Source organism: Rattus norvegicus, chromosome 10 (assembly GCF_036323735.1).
Source record: "Rattus norvegicus strain BN/NHsdMcwi chromosome 10, GRCr8, whole genome shotgun sequence".
NCBI classification, from domain to species: domain Eukaryota; kingdom Metazoa; phylum Chordata; class Mammalia; order Rodentia; family Muridae; genus Rattus; species Rattus norvegicus.
In genome coordinates, this window is record NC_086028.1 from 94,937,397 (window position 1) to 94,958,493 (window position 21,097).

The 21,097-nt window shown below is 49.4% G+C and overlaps 3 protein-coding genes across 18 annotated transcripts in view; 1 reads left to right on the top strand and 2 right to left on the bottom strand.

The window, feature by feature from the left end:
* Positions 1-9,594, bottom strand: part of Slc16a6 (solute carrier family 16, member 6) — a 23,103-nt gene extending 13,509 nt beyond the window's left edge. Inside the window, exons 1-2 of one of the 7 annotated variants that reach the window (XM_039086229.2) lie at positions 6,800-6,942; positions 3,363-3,550 (exon numbers count right to left, since the gene is read on the bottom strand). Coding sequence is in view for 2 of the 7 variants with exons in the window: in NM_001415133.1 (NP_001402062.1) it covers positions 8,832-8,872 (41 nt within the window). In the remaining 5 variants the exon portion in view is untranslated. 7 annotated transcript variants of the gene reach the window in all.
* Positions 1-21,097, top strand: part of Arsg (arylsulfatase G) — a 150,928-nt gene that overhangs the window by 25,303 nt on the left and 104,528 nt on the right. Inside the window, exon 1 of one of the 10 annotated variants that reach the window (XM_006247602.5) lies at positions 9,613-9,750. The exons of 7 other annotated variants lie outside the window; for them this stretch is intronic. The gene's annotated coding sequence lies outside the window, so the exon portion shown is untranslated. Of the gene's footprint in view, positions 1-9,612; positions 9,751-21,097 lie in introns of those variants that run through there. 2 more of the 10 variants (XM_006247608.5, XM_063269222.1) reach the window with 2 other exon arrangements.
* Positions 7,104-16,690, bottom strand: LOC134480893 (5E5 antigen-like). The gene is made up of 2 exons (XM_063270167.1): positions 9,266-16,690; positions 7,104-7,239 (listed from the first exon to the last, which is right to left on the bottom strand). The coding sequence occupies exon 1, from the start codon at positions 10,368-10,370 to the stop codon at positions 9,402-9,404; it is 969 nt and encodes a 322-aa protein (XP_063126237.1). The 5' UTR covers positions 10,371-16,690; the 3' UTR covers positions 7,104-7,239; positions 9,266-9,401.

The following is a 21,097-nucleotide window of genomic DNA, read 5'->3' on the forward strand; positions in this document are numbered from 1 at the left end:
TCCAATTTGAACTCACGTATGCAAGAATGACCACTACTGATTACTGGTGCCGTCTCGTGTGAATGCTGGGATTAGAGGCCCTTGCCACCACAGCCAGCTCATCCTCATCATCTAATCCCGTAGAATCAGGACAGCCTCATACAATTTTATACTGGTACAATATTTTATACTATACATGGGACCCATAAAGAATCTAAACACCAGCCTTCTCTGTCATAATCAAAAGTGAGAAGCCATAAACACACACGAGGCGCCTGAGCAGAACACTTGAAGGTCCTCTGACGGATGCAGAGCGCCCACCAGACCAAGCACTGACGCTGATGTCAAAGAATACAGACGAGGTTAGGGAGAACCAAGTGGACCTGGGCTCTGTGGCCCACACCTCTGACCCCAGCACTTGGGAGGCAGAGGCAGGTGGGTCTCTGAGTTTGAGGCCAGCCTGGTCTACAGAGCTAGTTCCAGGAGAGCCAGTGCGACACGGAGAAACCCCATATCGAAAACAAAACAAAATAAACAAGGAAGGAAGGAAAGAAGGAAGGGAGGAAGGGAGGGAGGGAGGAGGGAAGAAGGGAGGAAGGGAGGGAGGGAGGGAGGAAGGAAGGAAGTGAATTGGCCATGAGGCACGCTTATAAGGAGAGAATTGTCCAGCCAGCGTCTTCCACGTATCAAGCGCTTGAGACTTCCCACTCATGTCCACTTAGTACCAAGTCGTCCACCCAACCCTTTTAGCTCTCACTCCCTGCTCAGTAAAACAGCATCCTGATTACTATTTGGTGTCCGATGTAGAGCATCTTCATGGACAGAAGGTGACTGATTCTCTGTGAAAACGGAGTTTTCTGATTGTAGATTCTGTTCCTCCAAGTTGGTCACCGGGAGTGGATTAACCTCAGAACACATGACAAATACTTAACACGGGCTAAACGGGGCATCGCAGCTCTGCAAGGGCCTGAGCATGCCAACCTAATCGAGTTACTCCTGATCTCACTATGCTTTTCTCTCCAAACCTCATCAGGGTGAGTGGCGTTGAGCCTCAACACAGCTAAGTGAAAGGCTCTAATAGCCTCTTCAGTTAGAGACATCCGAAACGGGCATAGATATTTTTAGCCCAGCGAATAGCAGTGGTATACCTCTCACGATGAGTTAATCCACAGTTTCAGACCTCCCATGGGCAATGACTCTTGCTGGGGCACATAACAAGTTCAAGGCCAGTGTGAGCTATAGGAGACCCTGTCTCAAACAAACAAACAAAAAAATACAAAAACCAAAACCAAAAAAACTAAAACCCACCCTCCCCGACACCCAAAACAAAAAACCAGACAACCAAGAATTGATTATATCACTGTACACCACTGAAATTTCCAGGTATTCACACAACAAAGACATAAGGCAAAGATGTTTCTTGGTTTTGTTTTACAGTACTGAGCTTGGCAGGGCCCAGCACACCTAAGGCAGGGAGGGAATCTATCTCAGCTACAGCCCCATGTTGCTTTTTCATTCAGACACAGTCTTCATAAGCAGGTGGGCCTTAAACTTGAGCTTCTTCCTTTTCACCTTCCCAACTGACTGGGAGTATATTATATATGTTCTTAAAACAACAACAACCCCCCAACCCCCCCCCCCAAAGTTAGTATTCATGTAGCAGACTTGTAAGTTCTTTTTTTTTACTTTAAAAATGAATTTAAAAATTAGTTCTGTGGCCGAGTGGTGGTAGCACAAACCTTTAATCCCAGCACTCGGGGGAGGCAGAGACGTGTGGATCTCTGAGTTTGAGGTGAGCCTGGTCTATAGAGTTCCAGGACAGCTCCAGGGCTACACAGAGAAACCCTGTCCCAAAAGCAAGGCAAAACAGACAAAAATAATTCTGTGGGGCTGGAGAGACTGCTTAGTGGTTAAGAAAGAGCACTGGCTGCTCATCTAGAGGACCTGGGTTCAATTTCCAGCACCCACCTGGCAGCTCGCAACCGGCTGTAACTCCTGTTTCAGGGGATTCCGACATACATGCAGGCAAACTACCAATGTGCATAAAGATAGAAATCAATTATAAATAAAATAATTGTACTGTCTGGTTTTGTGTGTCAACTTGACACAAGCTGGAGTTATCACAGAAAAGGAGCCTCAGTTGTGGAAATGCCTCCATGAGACCCAGCTGTAAGGCATTTTCTCAACCAGTGATCAAGAGTAGGAGGGCCCAGCCCATGGTGGGCTGGTGGTCCTGGGTTCTATAAGAGACAAGCTGAGCAAGCCAGGGGAAGCAAGCCAGTAAGTAACATCCCTCCATGGCCTCTGCATCAGCTCCTGCTTCCTGACCTGCTTGAGTTCCAGTCCTGACTTCCTTTGGTGATGAACAGTAATGCGGAAGGGTAAGCTGAATAAGCCCTTTCCTCTCCAACTTGCTTCTTGGTCATGATGGTTTGTGCAAGAATAGGAACCCTGACTAAGACAATGATTCTGTGGATGTGTGTGCCCACGTGTCATGGCATGTGTGAGGAAGTGCTCTCCTTCCACCGTGTGGGTCCTGAGGATTGCACGGAGGTCGACCAGCTTAGCAGAATCTAAGCACCTCACTGGCTCCTAGTTCGCACATCTTAAACAGTGGCATCTCTGACTTCTACCCATCCACCCTATTGATACTCCCCACAGAAGTCTGTATTTTGAAGGCGCTATTCCCTTATTTCCGTACTCTGGGCCTGTTAAGTATTTGGCCAAGTGAAACAAGGCATGGGACACTTTAAGAGGCCTGTGCCCTTTGCAGCCGGGTTCATCTCATGTTGTGCATCACACCTGAGAATGAAGGGAAAGGCAGGACGTAGTCTGGGCAACTTCAGCACAGTGATTAGTGTCCCTGACACGGAAAGCATTCGCTCTATGACGGGAGACTGGAGTCTGCCAGTAAGGGAGGTCTCCACAACCCTTCTCCTTCATCAATCTTTCCAAAGTCTCCCTGAAGACAGGCAGCTGGGGCAGAGGAGTACAAACAGCAGCCGGCTGCGGTTTAAAAAGTGCTCCCCAGTGGTGTTGGCTTTGGGACAGTGGTTTTCCCAGGGGAAGGATGCTGGTGGGAAGGGAGGCCATAGACGTGGTGAGCCTGCCCTTGTCAAAGCCTTGGCATTCGTGGGAGTCTGTCTACCGGGCCTTCTCCTTGTGAAGCTCATAAGTTCCTCCTGGCTAAAACAATGAATCTATTGGCAGCACTGCTCTGTGTGTGTGTGTGTGTGTGTGTGTGTGTGCGCGCGCATGTGTGTTTCATTCACTCTTCTCTCTCTGAAGGAAAAATCTAATGAGCCTGACTTTCTGTGTGCCTCATTATCAGACCTCAACCTACCCATGGATCCTTTTTTCTCTGGTTCTAAAGCTTGACTCACCTGCCCCACGGTCAAAAAATGGTCCCGATGGCTCCTGGGGTCTCCAGCTATCATGCCTGTCACCGTGTCATTTCTTCAAGCTGCATGCAGTCTCTACGGCTGCTGTGGTAGCCTCCACAGCCTGGCTCCTTCTGGGCCTCCTGTTTTGTCAGACTTCCTCTGATAAATTCAACTTGACACGGTCTCATCTTCATGAGAAAGGAACCCCGTAATGGGTAATTGTTTACTCTCACAACTAGATTTATACATTTTTTTGCTTATAAATTTATAAATTCTTTGCTCAACTAGATTATAAAATCACACAAATCTGATTTTTTTTTTGTCTTGAATATCGCATCAGACCTAGCTTTTTTCTTTCTTTCTTGTGAGACAGGGTCTTAACTCTCTCTGGCTGTTCTATCCTGGACCTCACTATGTTCAGGCTAACTCAGACATCCTCCTGCCCCTGCCTCCTGAGTGCTGTGATTAGAGATGTGTGCCAGCACACTCGGCCAGCACCTAGCCTCACTGTCCTGATTCGAGTTCTGTATTTTGTTTGAATGGGGTGGATCTGTGGTTTGCACTGAAGTTCCCACCATCACCAGAAAGGCTGTGTCTAGACAGCCTCAAAGTTCTGCCTGCAGCTTCTCTTGAAAAAAACCAGGGTGGCACTAGGGTCAACCTATTGCCTTCAGATGAAAAGTACAGGAGGTTTAGGAGGGAGTCCAAAGTCAGCTTGTTCTCCTCATTGGCAAAACAGGGGAACATGTCCAGGGAGGTTAAGGGTTTTGGCCCAAACAGTCCCAAATCGGACTGTCCAGGCCAACTAAAGGCTGAGGAGGGAGGTAGTGCGCTTTCTATGTTTATTGTGAGGAAGTCTTTTTTTTTTTTTCTGTCAAAGCACACTTGCTTTTTGTGACAGTCTCACACAGCTACTGTGGAATGGAGGATGGCCTTAAACTAACTTCTGACCCTCTTGTTTCTCTAAGAGCTCCTAAACTCTGAGATTGTAGGCATCAGTCACCACACACGGCTTACGAGATACTAGGGACCCAGGGTTTCATGCCTGTCGGGCGAGTACGCTAGCAACATCCCCAGCCTGACAAAGCATTCTGCAAAACAAGATCTTTTAAAGTTTATGTTAGTTTATTTATTTACACGTGTGCTTCAGGACAAGTGGAATGTGTGTGTGTGTATATGTGTGTGTGTATGTATGTGTGTGTGTATGTTTGTATGTGAGGGTGTGTGTGTATGTGTGAGTGTGTGTATGTATGTTTGTATGTGAGGGTGTGTGTGTATGTGTGTATGTTTGTATGTGAGGGTGTGTGTGTGTATGTGTGAGTGTGTGTATGTGTGTGTGTATGTTTGTATGTGAGGGTGTGTGTGTGTATGTGTGAGTGTGTGTGTATGTGAGTGTATGTATGTGTGTATGTATGTTTGTATGTGAGGGTGTGTGTGTATGTGTGTATGTTTGTATGTGAGGGTGTGTGTGTGTGTATGTGTGAGTGTGTGTGTATGTGTGAGTGTGTGTATGTGTGTGTGTATGTTTGTATGTGAGGGTGTGTGTGTATGTGTGTATGTTTGTGAGGGTGTGTGTGTGTGTGTGAGTGTGTGTATGTGTGTGTGTATGTTTGTATGTGAGGGTGTGTGTGTATGTGTGTATGTTTGTGAGGGTGTGTGTGTGTGTATGTTTGTGTGTGTGTATGTGTGTGTGTATATGTGTGAGTGTGTGTATGTGTGTGTGTGTGAGTGTGTGTGTGTATGTTTGTATGTGAGGGGGTATGTGAGGGGGTATGTGTGTGTGTATGTGTGTGTGTGTGTATGTGTGTGTGTTACCTGTAGAGTTGCCCCCCTCCACAAAGTACTCTTGACCTTGTATAGAGCTCTGTGACTGTTTAGCCACACACCTGTCTGGCTTGCGGTAGTCACTTCCCATCTCTGGGCCTCTTTAGGCAAAGAAGGGGCCGGGGAACTTTGTTGTTCTTTATTGAGACACCATCTCTCTACGTAGACCTGGCTGTCCTAGGAATTTCATAGAGACATAGACCAGGCCGGCCTTGAACTTGTAGCCATGTGCCTGCCCCTACCTCCCAAGTGCTGGGATTAAAGGCACCCGTTACCTCAACCAGCAGAAGACTGGAGAATCTCTAAGGCATCCACTAGCTTTAATAGCTGATATTTTTGACTTTAGCGCTAAAGTCCATCAGCTGATACTATGCCAAGCTGAACCTCGTGGGTGACCCAAGGAAACTGAGTCAAGAGGCAAAGAGCAAACCCTGGAAGGGTCTTGCCCGAGTGGGCGTGAAGCAGCTGGACGTTAGGTTTGGTCTATGACAGCTGCCCAGAAGACACTGAATGCTTGGCTTTTGTTTATTTTTCTGAGCCCCTTTTGGGTGATCAGCTGGCTTGCTCATGCCCTAAAGTCCCGCTTTACGCCTGCACCTCTCAGTTCTGGCTACAGCCAGATACGGCTTTCACTTCCAACCATGCTATAGCCCCGGGCTCCATCCATACAAATTTGCAGCAATCCTCCTGTCTGGGATTAAAGGCACAAGCCAGCTATGCCCAACCAACCAAGGTTTAAGGGAAACAAAACTTTCTTCCTTCTTACTGGGACCATCATAAACATGGCCTCCCCACGTCTACTCTAAAGTTGATTTCTATTATGAGTCTGGAGTGTTTAACGTCCTACCATGGGTGACTTTGAGGTAAGACCAGAGTGTAGCACAATGACAGAGCACAAGCCCTCCTAGAAGATAAAATCGGTCGGCATGTTACCACACTTAAGAGTTTGGGCGTGGTGGCATGCTACCTAACACGTATGTAGGCCCGAGGATCAGGAATTGATTCGAGGCCACCCATGGCCATAAGCAAGTCTGAGCTAGTTTGGGCTGCATGAGACCTCCCCCAGTGGGAAAGAGGTGGGTTACCTAGAGGGTGAGCAGCTTCTCAGTGCCTGCACATTTTGTGTACCACATAGGCTTGCTGAAAGATTACTGAACAATCTGGGCCTTGTGGTCAACTCAGTGGACTGAGGCAGGAGGATTGCCAGCTTTTGGTTAAACAACAAGACTCTGTCTCCCAAAAAAAAAAAAAAAAAAAAAAAAAGCTGTGGTGAGGTCCAGCCTGGGCTACAGTCCTGTCTACCTTCTACAGTTGTCTTTCTTTTCCACCTCAAAAAGAAAAACCAAACAGAACGAAAAAACAAAACCAACTCCCCCCAAACAAAGGAGATAAACACTAACAAGCAACAGAAACAAAAACTTTTACTAAACAAAATAAGAGTCTCGGGGCACCCCCCCCCCCCCCAAGCAACACGCAGCTCTCGACTTCAAAAAAGGAATCGTGAAATGAGGAAGTGTCTGGCTGCAGAACAGGCAGCCAGTCCTCTTCCCTCTGCCATTTAACCAGCAGGTCACCGGGCTCTACAAACCGCCACACTCCTGCCAAGGCCTCACCTTTCAACTTGGCTACTCAAAAGCCTCTACAAGTTACGGAATCCAAAAACTACCTGTCCATTTGGTTTTGTATCTGATGGGAAGGACTTTGTGGGACTCTGCACAGCAGGGCTGGTTAAGCAACCTGATGGCCTCCGGGCCAACTTGATGTTTAGTGTTCCCAACGAGTAGATTCTGACCTAACTGGGTTCTGAATCCAGAGCTTGTCTCCGGAAGGAAGAGGCAATTCCAAAGGGTGGCCTTTGACCCCGACTGACTCTGAGTCAGATAAGCCTGGCGGGTTTATCTCCTGGCAACCCTTGGGCAGTGGTTCCCGACTCACGGATCTCCTGATGGCTAAGCTGCATCTGTGAAGGCGGTCTCTAGGGTATTTTCCCACTGGATAGCTCTGTAATTCTGAGTGAGCTCCTGATGGCTTTTCCTTCAAGGCCTCCAATGTCCTTTCGGAGGAAAAAAAAAAAAAGGCTGGGCAGTTTAGAGTATTTTCTAGTAGCTTTTGGTTACCCTCGTGTCTTCCTTGAGAAGGAAAAAAGGAGAGAATATAAAATGAGACAAACTGGAGTGAGGTTCTTCGATTGTACACCTTACGGGCGCTGCACTCAGGAAGCCAAGACAGGAAGTGAGCTGTGTGTTGAAGCGGGCTTCTCTACACAGCGAGTTTCACGTCACTTTGGGCTACAGGATGAGACTGGCTGTGTTATCGAAGGGGGGGGGGGGTGACGGAATTGTGCCTTAAATAAATGGGCCCCTTCCAGGACCTGGAGATTCGTAGTACCTGGGACATTCGCCGTGATTTAATTTGTGGTAAGGGTTTGGCAAAAAAGGCATAAAGAGACTGGACTGTGACACAGCCTCTGGGGTTAAGTCTAGGGCCAGTTCTGGGCGAAGTTCAAAAGACCAGCTTAGAAGGCAATGAGAGGGCTGCTGGTGTCAGCAAAACAGAGGCACTGGGAAGCTCCTTCAAGGTGTAGCCAGAATACAGCTTCCGACAAGTTGTCTCCAGCCTCACTTTTGTGGACCAGTCGGGGGTGGGGGGTGGGGGGGAGGTTCGTTTGAAGTCTCTGTTTAAAAAACAAAAACCCCAACTCTAACCTGCTAAACTGCCTCAGCCACGTTGAATGAATCACTGGCTACAGCCAAGTCACCCTTTTTTTTTTTTTTTTTTTTGCAAGACCATGGAGTTGAAACCCAAGCCCCTAATTTTAGTGTCTTGCTCTGGAGTTCCACTGAGGAAAAGTCCTGGAAACCACAAAAGGAAAACTCAGGGCCCGTGGTACTCATTAAGACCATTTTTCCACTTGACTGCACTGTTTATTCAAGTACTGTCAGTTTCTATCTTAGATGACCGTTCCCTTAATTACCAGAAAAGGTGTTTCGACTGCATTCTCCCCAACCCCCAGAGCCACATAACAGTGCTTGGTACATGGGGGGATCTTGCCATAGAAGCTGGCATGTTCTTGTAGCTAGACACTCATCAGTATGGTTTGCAAAAACAATCCGATCACCGGAGGCTGAAAACTCAATCCTAAGGTAAAAATGTCCTTCGGTAAAAGCAGCCGGCATAGTGTCTAGCTGTGCAAACAACCAGCTTCCAGGTGAAGAACTTTGTAATGGTTTCCCCACTTTCCACGATCTTCCCCCCCCCCCTCTTGTTTGATGACATTTTTACACGCCATCTAACAAACTTCTATCACTTGCCAGCTGAGGTGCAGGGAATGAAAACAAACCAGAGGGAAACTAACCTATTTCCTCTGTAAAATCATTCTCCCCCGCCTGGAGCCGCTCAGATGCAAGACACTTTGCTGCCGCTGGTAGCCCGGGCGAACATTGTAAGTAGTGCGGGGCCAGCAGGCAGTGGGTGACAGTGCAGACCGTCAAGGTGTGGGACCCACGCTCCGAAGGGAAATGTGTCTCCCTCTAGGACCGCCCTGGGGAGGGGGGAAATGGGGATGGAGACCTGGAGTCCCACTTTCCCTCGTGCTGCCTCAGTGGCCACCTTGGGTGCGCGCGCGAGCCTGGGGAAGGAAGGTACCTCTCTGACATTTCGCTCTGGTGACGCGCAGGCAACTTCATGAGGAAAATCCAGAGGGTCTGAGACGGTCGCCGGACTCGCCTCACAGCCTAGCTCCTTTCACCCCTGGTTGGGGGACGATCAAAGGCCAGGGCACCCTTTAAGGAATTTCCCAGAACCCATCTCTACTTAGGGTCATGGACATTCAACTCTCAGCTGCCCACAACTGCCCGAGAGCGCGTCATCCCGGTGGCCCCGATCACTCCCAACTGTCAGAATATTTTTCAGATTAACCTCTTCAAACTGTTAAAATGTTAAGTGCTTTCCTCCTCCTCCCCGCCCTTAAAAAAAAAAAAGCTCCGACACATATTAAAAAAACAAAAACAAACAAACAAACAAAAACCTATACCCCACAATCAAACTTTTAAGCATGTAAAATAATAAAACCAACTCACCAAGTTAGAAGGGAAGAGAATAAACCCCAAAAGGCTCCCAATAAGGCGGAGGCTGGGCCTCCGGAGCCTTCTTATAAACCGCTCCGTAACAGGAGAAAAAAGGTTTAACCCCTTAGGGCGTGGGCCAGAGTCTCTATCAAGTTGGCTCCCGCCCGGGAGCCTCGAGTACCCTGGCCCCCAACCCACGCCAGCCTCGGCCACCCGAGCCACACCCTCCCCCCGCCTCCCAACCCTGTCGCCTCCTCCCTGGCCGTGCGTGCCGCCGCCCGCGCCCGGGCCCCGCTTCTCTCTGCCTATCTCTTATCCTATACCGGCTGCAGCCGGTCTCCGCCGGCCTCGGGGGCGCGCCGCCGACCATGTGCTGGGAGCGCCGAGCGCCTGCAAGGAGGGGGCCGGCTTGGTGCGCGCGCGCGGGCCCACGTGGATCGGGGCCGCGCAAGGCACGCGCCCCGCCTGCCGGCTGCCGGGGCTGAGGGTCACGGAAGGTAACCGCGCTGCCATCGCGGGTCGCCCATCCCCGCCGACGCCTCTGGGGTCCTTGGCCCGACGCCCTCATCCCCCTGATTCGCGCGTGCCCGTGGGATCCCGGCCCGATCGGATCCCAGCACTTAGCTGCAGTGCGAGCGGGAGCGCGATTGAGCCCGGGGCGACCGAGTGCGCCCCTGCACCCCCTCTCCGAGCGCAGCTCCCGGGTCCGCCCGCGCCCTGAGGATTTGGGGAGCCAGTGAGGAGGCTTGGGGGGATGGAATGCGGGGGACAAGGGAGGCGCGCGTTTGGGCTGGTCCCGCGCGTCGCTGGTCCCGGACTGAACAGGTTCCTTCCAGTTTGGGTGTGAGCGGAGCACTCGCGGGATCCTGAGTTCCTCCTTTAGAGACCACTTCCCCCACAAAATTTCGTCAACTCGTGCGCCCCGCCAGTTCCCCTTCCGGGCATGGGGGGGTGCCTCAATGGGCCCCAAGGAGCCCGCGGCCGGGTGGCCGGTGGTGCACTGTCGTCTTCCCCCCAATACCTCCCTCCCCGCCCGTGCCGCCTTGTTTGCAGCCGCACCAGCCGCCAGCATCCGCGCTGCCCGAAAGGGATGGCAGAAGCCTGGCTGAGTCAGCATCTCCGCTTCTCCGTGCGCGCGCACCCGCCTAGGCGGCGTGAGCACAGGTGCACAGCAGCCTTACCCTCCCGGAGGCCTCTGTGGGGGTTCGGGAGCCCCGACACCTCCAAGCCACTTGGCCCCAAGGTCACTGTGAACTAAGTGGATGCTTCCCGGGAAGCCCGAGTTATTCCTGAGGACACCACATGTGTGAGGATTAGGGACTATTCAGAGCCAGAGGGGGCGCAAAGTTGGTTTCCTAGACTCCATCTCACACCTCTGGAGAAAAACTGGGAGGTGCTTCGCAGCAAAGGCGTGTTCTCCGCATTTCCCCAGGTTGCTTGGTTGTGGTTCAGAGATTGTCTTTCTGTGTTAGAAACTCCAGAGAACCTACTTTGGGACTGTGCCTGAAGAGTCGCCACAGGGAGGAGACCCTGTTCTAAATTTTAATAAAAACCCTTCCTTGCTCAATGATTTCCCCCACGATTTGGGAATGCAGTCATCCAGTGCTGTTAATAGGCTCTGGCGTGGGCTAAGTGGGGAAGCTAGTGTATTGGTACATGGTGTGTTATTACGGCCCCTGCAGTCCAGCCAGGCTACGACTGAATAATAGCCGGCAAATTTGTAAGCATAATTAAACCTTTCCCCCATCCCAGACACATGGTGTGGTCCACGCTGGCTTCAAACTTATATTTGAACCCCTGATCCTGGTTTGTGTTTGTTTTTCTAAAGACACGATCTCACTAGTCAAGCCAAGACTAGCCTAAAACTGAGGATCCTCCTGTCTCAGCCTCCAAAGCGACGGGATTATAGGTTTTCATAACCATGGTCTGTAACTGGTCTATATTACCTAGGCTAACCCGTCCTCCAGCCTCAGCCTGCACAGTAGATCTGACTACCGGCACGAGACACTCTGCCTGGCTGGAGATGGGTGTGCTTTTAAGATACGTTTTAAAGATGGGGCTCAGGCTATTCTTGGGCTTGCGATCTTCCTGTCTGTGCTTCCCAAGAGCTGAAAATGCTCGCATGTGCCGTGATGCCTACCTACCTTTTCAACCTCTTGAGTTTAAGAATTAGACGGTGCCCGAGGTCCTAGCCATCTATGAGTGATTAGCAGGATGAAACCGGGCTGTTGGAGGCCGTAACAACAACAAGGTAGAGTTGTTGTTGTTGTTGTTGTTGTTATTATTATTATTATTATTATTTTTACTTATTGTATATGAATACGCTGTCATTGTCTGATGACACCCAGAAGAGGGCGTCGGATCCCATTTCAGATGGTTGTGAGCCACCACTGTGTGGTTGCTGGGAATTGAACTCAGGACCTCTGGAAGAGCAGTCGGTGCTCTTAACCCCTGAGCCATCTCCCCAGCCCCAGGTAGAATTTCTAATAATATATTGCTACTATTTTATTATAACTAATTGTTTTATATTTGTGTGGGTTCCGATACTGAATTACGTGACGCCTGCGTGATTTTATGTGTTCGCTTTGTTTTGTTTTTCCAGACAGGGCTTCTCTGTGGAACAGCTCTGGCTATCCTGGAACTCTCTTTGCAAACCAGGCAGTCCTCAAACTCACAGAGACCTGACAAAGGTGTGGGCCACTAGGCCTGGCTTGTTTGGGTTTTTGAGATATATAATCTCATGAGGATGACCTCAAATTCCTGATCCTCTCTGTATTCACCTCCCAAATGCTTGGAATTATAGGTCTGGAATTATCGTGCCTGGCTCGTCCTGATGTGATTTGGTCCTATCAGTAGCCCTCTGCAAATGCATGATTCCCATTTTAGAGATGAGGCAAATCGAGGAAGAGAAGTGGTCACATGACATTTTTAGATTATAGCCACCCAGGCCTAGTTTGCAACTAGCGATCCAAAGTTGACTTGGACCACTGGTGTTTGGATGAGGAGAGGTAGCCGGAATCCAGCCTTGATGGATGACTTGCTAGTGCTGGTTAGAGACAGGCCTCACCTTTTCCCCTTGAAGCCCAGCGATTCAGGGCAAAAGATGAAAACCCCTGTTTTCCTCGCTTCTCCAGTACTGCATTGCCATGCTAATCAAAGCCCCCAAACAAAACTAACTTTGTTGAGTCCTAAATAAGAACAAAGAGACCTTTGCAGTCTAGAGTAGAGGACCAGAAAAATCAGGAAATTTAGCTAAGGGCCGGGCTGTACGGCTGTCCTCTTCAGTAGGTCAGTGGGAGTCTGTGAGGCAGGCAGACCCCCCTCTGTGTCTTCCTCTGCAGCAGGTGAGGCAATAAGTTTGCTCTGAGAGTCCCTCAGCATCTTCTTTCGGGTGTGTGTGGGGAGGGGAAACAGCTTCCTCAGAGCTGCCCCAGGCTCTCTTTTTTTTCCTCTAGTCTTCTTGCTTAGGGTCATTTGCATGAGAACAGATTCCTTTGTGCAAAGTTGGCCTGCCTGTTCCCTGTCCACACTTATAGTCTTTGGGGTGGGTTGCTAGGCAGATATGACCTTGGCTTGCAAGTAAGCTCATAGCTTTTACCAGCCTGTGAGAACTTCGTCTTGGGAAGCCAGCTGAAAGGAGGCTCCCCCAGAGCTCAGAGGGAGGGTCCTTAGAGCCTGCTTTGGGCTGCTGCGTCTTCAGGATTGTCCCAGAAGAGGAGAGCGTGTGAGGGGCCTATTCAGAAAGGCCTCAGCCTCTCAGGGTTCCACTTCCCTTCTTCCTGTCTCCGTCCCACCTCTGGTCGCCTACCCAAGGGCTTCTGTTCTGCTTGGTTGGTTTAGATGCTATTATAGTTAAGTCTTGCTTTTAAAAACGGTGATATCCAATTCTCTAGTGACAGAGAAGCTCCCCTCTGTGCTGTCTGGGACTCTTCAGTGAACTGAAGTATCCAGGTAGAGGGGCTGCGTGCTTAGCTTGTGGTCTGGACTCCCACTTAATAGGCTGTAGAAAGGAAAGAGAAACTTCACAGAGGGGCTGTGGGCATTTTGGAGAGGAACAGCTAGTGATCGAGGGGGTCACAGTCTGAACCCCAAAAGCCAAGAACAGCCACCCCATCCTTAAGCCAATGAAAGCAGCCAAATAAATAGAAACAGGAGAAAGGGGGTAATTTATTCAATAGAGTCACATTGGAAATGGGAATAAAGAGGTCTAGTGAGCCTCTCTCCAGACTTAAGTCCACCTGCAGGGTCCTGAAGGGAGAGTAAGGCTTAATTAAAGGGCCAGAGACATCTAAGTAACTCCCTTCGTCGAGGCGTGATTCTGCCCATCATTCTCTGAACTCCACCCCCACACTGTAAGATGATTTGACAAGTTATTACATCTGGGAGACAAGCTCCCCTTCTGGGTGATTCCTCTCCCTTCGCCCAGCATGAGGTTCTGGGGGAGGGGTATCTCCTAGTTGCGGGGGTGGGGGGGCGGTGGTCCATTATTTCAGTAGCCTGATAGTCAGGTGGAGAGACACAAGCGTCTTTCTCTTTTGAGTGTCTCCTTTTCTGCTGGGTTAGTTGTAACAGACAAGGACAGGATTCCCCACAGTGTCCCAGGCTCAAGGACTGAAAGTGTATAAGGGTTTGCTGCTGTGCTGGTCTCCCAGGGCACTTCCTTCCACAGAGTGTCACAGTCTGTGGCTCCTGGGGAGTTGAGTAGAATGGAGCTCTGTGGTGTGTAGAAGCAGCAGCGAGGATCTTGGGAAGTTTGGTGTGTGTGTGTGTGTGTGTGTGTGTGTGTGTGTAGGGAGTGTGAGCCAAAGGAGGGCCGCACGGAATGACAGGAAGGCAGGAGTGGGTGAGAGCATGTTGTATTTGGGGACAGTGAGGTCACTCAGCAGTGGGGGCCTCTGCGGATGTGCCGTCTATCACACCCGGTTATCATCCAGTGGCCTATTGATGACTTGCCCGTGGCTGTGTCTCATTAACTCTGGAGCAACTTGGATTTCAACACCACCATTTTTCTCTCCCAGCCTTCTCAGTCTTCCTAGCTCACGGCTCCCGCAATGTGTCATCCCCCTCGGAACATAGCCTTGGGCCTGTGGGGGGAGGGGGGGAGTCCTCAAAACAAACCCAGACAGTCAGAACAAAGTGTTAACCTCGTTGAATTTAGGAACGCATCCATGTGATACTGAGCTTCGTAATGTGACTTCGGGTCGTGAAAACTAATTCTGAGATGTTGGAGAGCGAGGTATTGAAACACTGGGCCAGTGAAATCCAGCTTCCCCCTGGACAATTTCTGAGGTGGCTCAACCTGCCACACTCCTCCTGACTTAAGGAAAATGAAAGCCGCTCTTCTTCTATCTGTGCCTCAAGAGAGTCCTCGGCTTCTTCTGTCTGTCTAAACAGACACTCATGGGTCCCCTGGAAGACAGATAGTCTTAGCCTGTTTTTTTTTTTTTTGTTGTTGTTTTTTTTTTTTTTAACTCTTTAGGAGCAAGATAGCTGCTTGCTTCCTGGTGGCTAGGAAGGACAGCGATAATGTAGTTCAAGGACTGCCCTATGGAGAAGAGGCCAGGAGAGGCCCTGCCTGGTTGGAACTCTGCTGTGGCCTCTGGAGACCTCCAGCATTCAGTGGGCTTGGGAGAGATGACCGGGAACTCTGATGCATGCTGTTACCTCCCACAAAACCCGCGCCTGGGGTGTGTTCCCTTCTCTGAATTATTTCTTTATATTTTTAAATAATTTATTTATTTTTACCTTATGTGCATTGATGTTTTGTCCATATGCATGTCTGTGTGAGGGTGTCGGATCCCCTGGAACTAGTGCGATAGACAATTGCAAGCCACCACATGGGTGCTGGGAATTGAACCAAGGTTCTCTGGAGGAGCAGTTGGTGCTCTTAACCGCTGAGCCATTTCTCCGGCCCCTCTGAACGATTTATTATCTAGTTCAGATGATAGGAAATATGTCCTACTGAAGGTAGGCTTTATCTCTTTTTTCTTTGGAGCGCGTGTGTGTGTGTGTCTGTGTGTCTGTGTGTGCGGGCACGCACGTGCAAGTGTGTGCACACAGGCCAGGCATCTTCTTCGATTGATCTCCACCATACTTTTTTGAGATCTGGTTCCTTGTTAAACCAGAAGCTCATCTTTCCAGCTAGGCTGAGTTGCCAACATCCCCGGGGATTCTTCTTGTCCCCATCTCCCCGCCACTGGGATCACACACACATCGCCTTGCCTGGCTTTTATGTCCGTGCTGGGGATCTGAACTCAGGTCCTCATCCTTGTGCAGCAGTCACCATCTCGTGAGTCCCTGATTTTCTTTTTCTTCTTTTCCCTTGGAGCTGGGGATAGAACCGACAGCCTGACACATGTTAGGCAAGCCCTCAACCACCCAACCACACCTCCAGCCCTCTAAGACAGCTTTTTTTAACAAGTGATTATCTGTAAGGAGAAGTCAGAAAAGGTCATCTGAGGTTGGAGGAAAGTGAGGCGATGAAGCTGGGTTTTCAGGGCAGGGCCAATCAGGCCGGGACTTCATTGTTCATCGTCAAATTCCCCCTTTCAGCAAATACTGATTGAACACTTTCTGGGCAAGGTACTGGGATTAGGCAGTGTATGAAACATAGTGAAGTTCCTACCATCGCTGAGTTGCTGGCATGCTGGGGCAAGTGTTTGGGATGGGTCCTATAGCTCCTACATCCAGCTAGCACAGCAAAAAGGAAAATCCTCCTTCCACCCCCATCCACCAGCCATTTAGACCTCATAGATCTAGTGCCCCAAACCAGGTTTGCTAGGAGAGAGCTTTTTACCAACAATACCCGCTGTCAGCAGGCTCTGCCCAGCAGAGGGACCTAGCTCACGGTTAGCAGAGATGAACAGAGGTCCCGTGACAAGGAGCTGTAGTTTGGGAGCTGGAAAGTGCAAACCAGAATGACCTTTCTGCCCTTGCCCTCCTTTCAACATTGCTCAGGCCCCAAGTGTCTGGGACCCTTGATGCTGTGCAGCGCTCGCTGACACACGGTTCCAGGAGAGACGCACAGGTCAATGGCTGCACGAAGTCTGGATTTCACCACCCAAGCTGCCAGTGCTTTAGTTCAACAGAAATTTCAGTAAGGTGCTGGGCTGTGGTCACCCTGTCTCCTGATAATCTTTTCAGTGCTCAAAGGAGAGACAGAAGCCCAATACAGGCCTTTCCAAATACTTGAGTTGTTTCGTTCTCCTGTGTTGTTGGAGGTGAAGGACATTCACTATGGCTTTGTCTCTAGCTAAGTGAGGAACCAGAGACACAGCGATTCTGTGTCATATCCAGTGTCACCGAGCTAGCAGGTGACTACGCTGAACTCATAATCTAGAAACACCCTCATGGGGCGTAGAATATAGATTAGTGGCAGAGTGTCTCGCCCACCTCGACCGGCAAGGAAGACACAACACCGTTGGATCCTTCTCTTTTTTTTTTTTGGAGCTGGGAACCGAACCCAGGGCCTTGTGCTTGCTAGGCAAGCGCTCTACCACTGAGCTAAATCCCCAACCCCCGTTGGATCCTTCTCAATCAGCCTTTATTGTAGGAACACCTTATTGATGATACGGGGACCCCGAGCAACAAAGGCACTTGTCTTATATATAAAACAGACTGTGGCTGTAAATTTGTCCACTGGGGATTGGTGGAGTATGAAATAACCTATTTAGCATGAATATCACCCTGGCCTTGTAGGTGCTGGGGGTATGCCAACACATGTGCTGTAGGTGTTTACCACAAATGACCAACGGATGTTGGCGCCATCTTTAGCCGCTCCCTACAGCAGAGGTCTTATCTAGCATGCAGCAGGCTCAGGGTTTGATCTCCAACACCCCGGAAAAGAGAAGGGAGCTGGGGAGATGGCTCAGTGGTTCAAGGGCTTACCATTCAAGCTTGAGGGCTCGTTCAGATTCCTAGCAGCCATGTAAACGCCAAGGGTGGGCATGGCAGGCCCTCGGGAGCCAAGCCACCAGGAGCTCCTCCGTGGCTGGTATGTGGCTACCTCATGGCTACATTGGTTCTCTCCATTAATCCTGTCAGACCACCTCCATCCTGGTGACATCTCCCGCCCTCATTACCTCCTAGGTACCATCATCTCCTGGGGAGGTAAGCCTTGTCATCCCAGGTTCAGGGGTCTGATGAGAACAAACTTTCAACTTGAATCAGGTTTTACTCTTACACCCTCTATCCATCTGCAGAGGAGGAGAGACAGAGCTGAAGAAGCATTTTATGTAATAATACCGTAGGGGACACAAGTTAGCTAAAGCCAAATTTGGGAAAATGAAATGTATGGAGCAAACAAGTCCATTTGGTTTTGGGTTTCTGTTTTTTAATGTATATTGCAGGCAGAAGGAGAGGGGAGCATTTAAATGAGAAGGAACAGGGACTGAATGCATTGCACGCCAGGGAGACCTTGCCTAGATCTGGCTTGGAATAAAGAGCTGCGTCATGCTTATGAAAGCTGTCTGTGGCAGTGCGTACCGGTCGTCCCTGTGCTTGCTGAGATGGCCTTTCAGTGACCAGGTTATGGGGATCATCATCAATGGATTAACCCACCAATGACTCCAGGCCAGCCTATCTCAAAACAAACCAAAACCAAAACCAGGTGTCTGGGAGATAGCCCAGTGGGTAAAGTGCTTGTGTGTAAGGCCGTGAGTCCCTTGCCTCACACACTACACACACATGCACACACACCACACACACATATACACACACCACACACACACGCACACATTACACACATACATACACATACATACCACACATACACACACCTATACACACATACACACATACATATACACACACCTACACACACCACACACATACACACCACACACACATATACACACATTACACACACATACATATACATACATACATACCATACATACCCACACACAAACACATATACACACACCTACACATACATACCACACACATACACACACCACACACACATATACACACATTACACACACATACATATACATATATACATACCCACACACAAACACACACATACACACACCTACACACACATACCACACACATACACACACATACATACACACATACATACACACACATACCACACACATACACACACATACATACATACACATACACACTACACACATACACACACACACACACACACACACACACACACACACACACACACACACCCTGAGCTGTGGGGTTGAGCTTGCAGTCCAGCCAGTCTAGTCTGAAAGACAGATAACTCCTGAGGAATAATACTCAAAGTTGAGTCCTACATACACACACACACACACACACACACACACACACACACACACACCACACCACACCACACCACACTAAAAATTTAAAAACAAATTAAAAAAATATTTGTTGGCATTGGGTCAGTAACAAATAATTATTAATCTATAAAAATTGTAGCTATTTAATTTTTTTCCATCTTTTAGAGCACTGTATAGGAATATTTGTTGCTCAACTTGTTGCTGTAACAAAATGCTTACAGAAACAATGTATATTTTGGCTCACGTTTCAGAGGCTTCAGCAGTGGGTGGCTGGCCCCATTGCTCTGGGTCTGGAGGGGCGGAACATCAGGCTGGAGAGCACAGCCAGGCAGCGGAGTGACAGGAAACATCTGGGGATAAGATATACAATGATTTGCCTTGAATTAGGTCTCACTTCCTAATGGTCCATTCAGTTCCGAAGTCGTTGGTGGGTTAACCCATGGAAGAAGTTTGTATCCCCATAAATCATTCACTGAAAGCCCATCATGGGCCTTGAAAGATGGCACGACAGTTAAGATCAAAAACTATTTTCGTACAGGACCTGAATTTGGTTTCTGGCACCCATGCTGTGACTTAACCCATCTGTAACTGTAGCTCCATGGAACCTTATGCCCTCTTTTTGACCTCTGCAGGCTCCTGTACTCCCATGGTCTACGTACGTACACCCCGGCACACTCACACACATACAATCAAATAAATAAACAGATCTGAAAGCAGAGGCTGGAGAGATGGCTTAGCCGTTAAGAGAACCAGCAGAGGACCTGGGTTCAGTTCCCACTTCCTATACAGCGGCTCATGGCGGACTGTAACTCCTATTCCAGGGGACCCGATGTCCAGTTTTGACCTCCACAGGGACCACACAACTAGAATAAAAAAGAGAAACAATCCCATGTTTCGAGAAGGGAGGGGCAAAGGGATGCGGAGGGGGCAACATCTTGATCAGACTGGCCGGGAGTTGATACTAGTTGGGTTTACGCTCAGGGTTAAGTAGGTGTGAGCGTCTCAGAGTTTGTATGTCTCACCACATCCGCAATGAAGTGCTTCACAAGTAATAAGCAAATGTGGCTTATAAAAACATCTTTAAGATTGACCTTACTGTTCTCGGCGGTGAGGTTCAGGTGTGTGACCCCGAGCCCTCTCCCCTTGGTGCTTCGCTTTCTCCAGTAGGGGAGCGAGGTTTAAAGTCAAGATGGGGCTCAGGCAAACAGCTGCTCCTTCAGGTCTTCTGTGCTTCTAGAACCAGATTTAATTTCTGAAGGGCTCCTAGGCCTTTGGATGCATGGCCTGAGGCCACTTTGGCACTCCCAGGTTGGCTTTTGTCACATGGTTTCTGTCTGCGACAATCTCCACAGGTGGTCTTGGCCTACACCTGGACAGGATGTCCTTTCTCTCCCTGTGATGACTTTCCTGGCTCCCAGAAGGGAAAAACAGGATCTGGGTGGAGATGCATAATGCATAAATAAATATGGAAATAAAGGTCTTAGTGGATTAAGTGGAATGGTTTTCCTAACCTCAGCGAATATATTCTGTTTTGGCTTTTCAAGACAGTGTCTCTTTGTGTAGTCCTGGCTGTCCTGGAACTCTCTCTGTAGATCAGGGTGGCCTCAAACTCAAGAGATCTGCCTGCCTCTGCCTCCTAAGTGCTGGGATCAAAGGCATGCACCACCACTGCCCGGCTTCAGTGGGGTCATCTCATCAAAGATGTGTCAATTATTTTTCTCCCTTGCTGTGACAAAATAACCAGTGAAAGGAAGGGAAAGAGAGGAGGAAGGGTGTGTTTGGCCTGCTAGAAGGCACAGTCAATCTTTTGAGAGTGACAGGATGTTCTCATCTGTGAAGTTCAGGCTGGAGAACTCCCCACCCCCACCAAGGGGCGAAGCAAAATTTAAGGAGTCACCACACTTAGGCTCTGTGAGTTTGGGGTGTCCCTTGATCATGGACTACCTCTGTCTCCTACACTCTATAGGTGGCTGCCTCTGTCTCCTACACTCTGTAGGTGCTTCTGTCTCCCTCAACCCACACTCTCCTCACGTAGACATTCTGAATGTCTTGACTTCTTCCCCTTCTGACATCTCCCAGGGATTCTGTTACTGTGTCATCTCGCCATCTTGCCATTTAGCCCTCTCACCAGCCTTCCTCTGCCTTCCAGTCTGTGTTGCTCTCTATTCACTCGGGTCATCTCAGGAGAGGGAACCTCAGCTGAGGAAATACCCCCACAGATTGGCTTTGTAGGCAATTCCATGAGGGCATTTTCTTGATTAATGATTGAAACGTGAGGGCCCGGCCAGTGGACAATGCTGTCCCTGGGCAGTCCTGGCTGGTATAAGAAAGCAAGCTGAGTAAGCCAGGGAGAGCAAACCTCTAGGAGCCTGCCCTCACTTCCCTTGGTAGTGGACTAAGCTATAAGATGAACTAAACCCTTTCTTCCCTAAGTTGCTCTTGGTCATGGCATTTATCCCAGCAATAGGAGGCCAGCTTGTCTTCACAATTACTTCTTTGTGGCTTGCCACCTGCTCTAGATCTCGGCCTTCCCTGATCACTCTGCCCGTGGTGCCCT

Excerpts from the sequence above, each read along its gene's own strand:
- LOC134480893 (XM_063270167.1), bottom strand. The coding sequence starts at position 10,370 with ATGCTGACTCAGCCAGGCTTCTGCCATCCCTTTCGGGCAGCGCGGATG.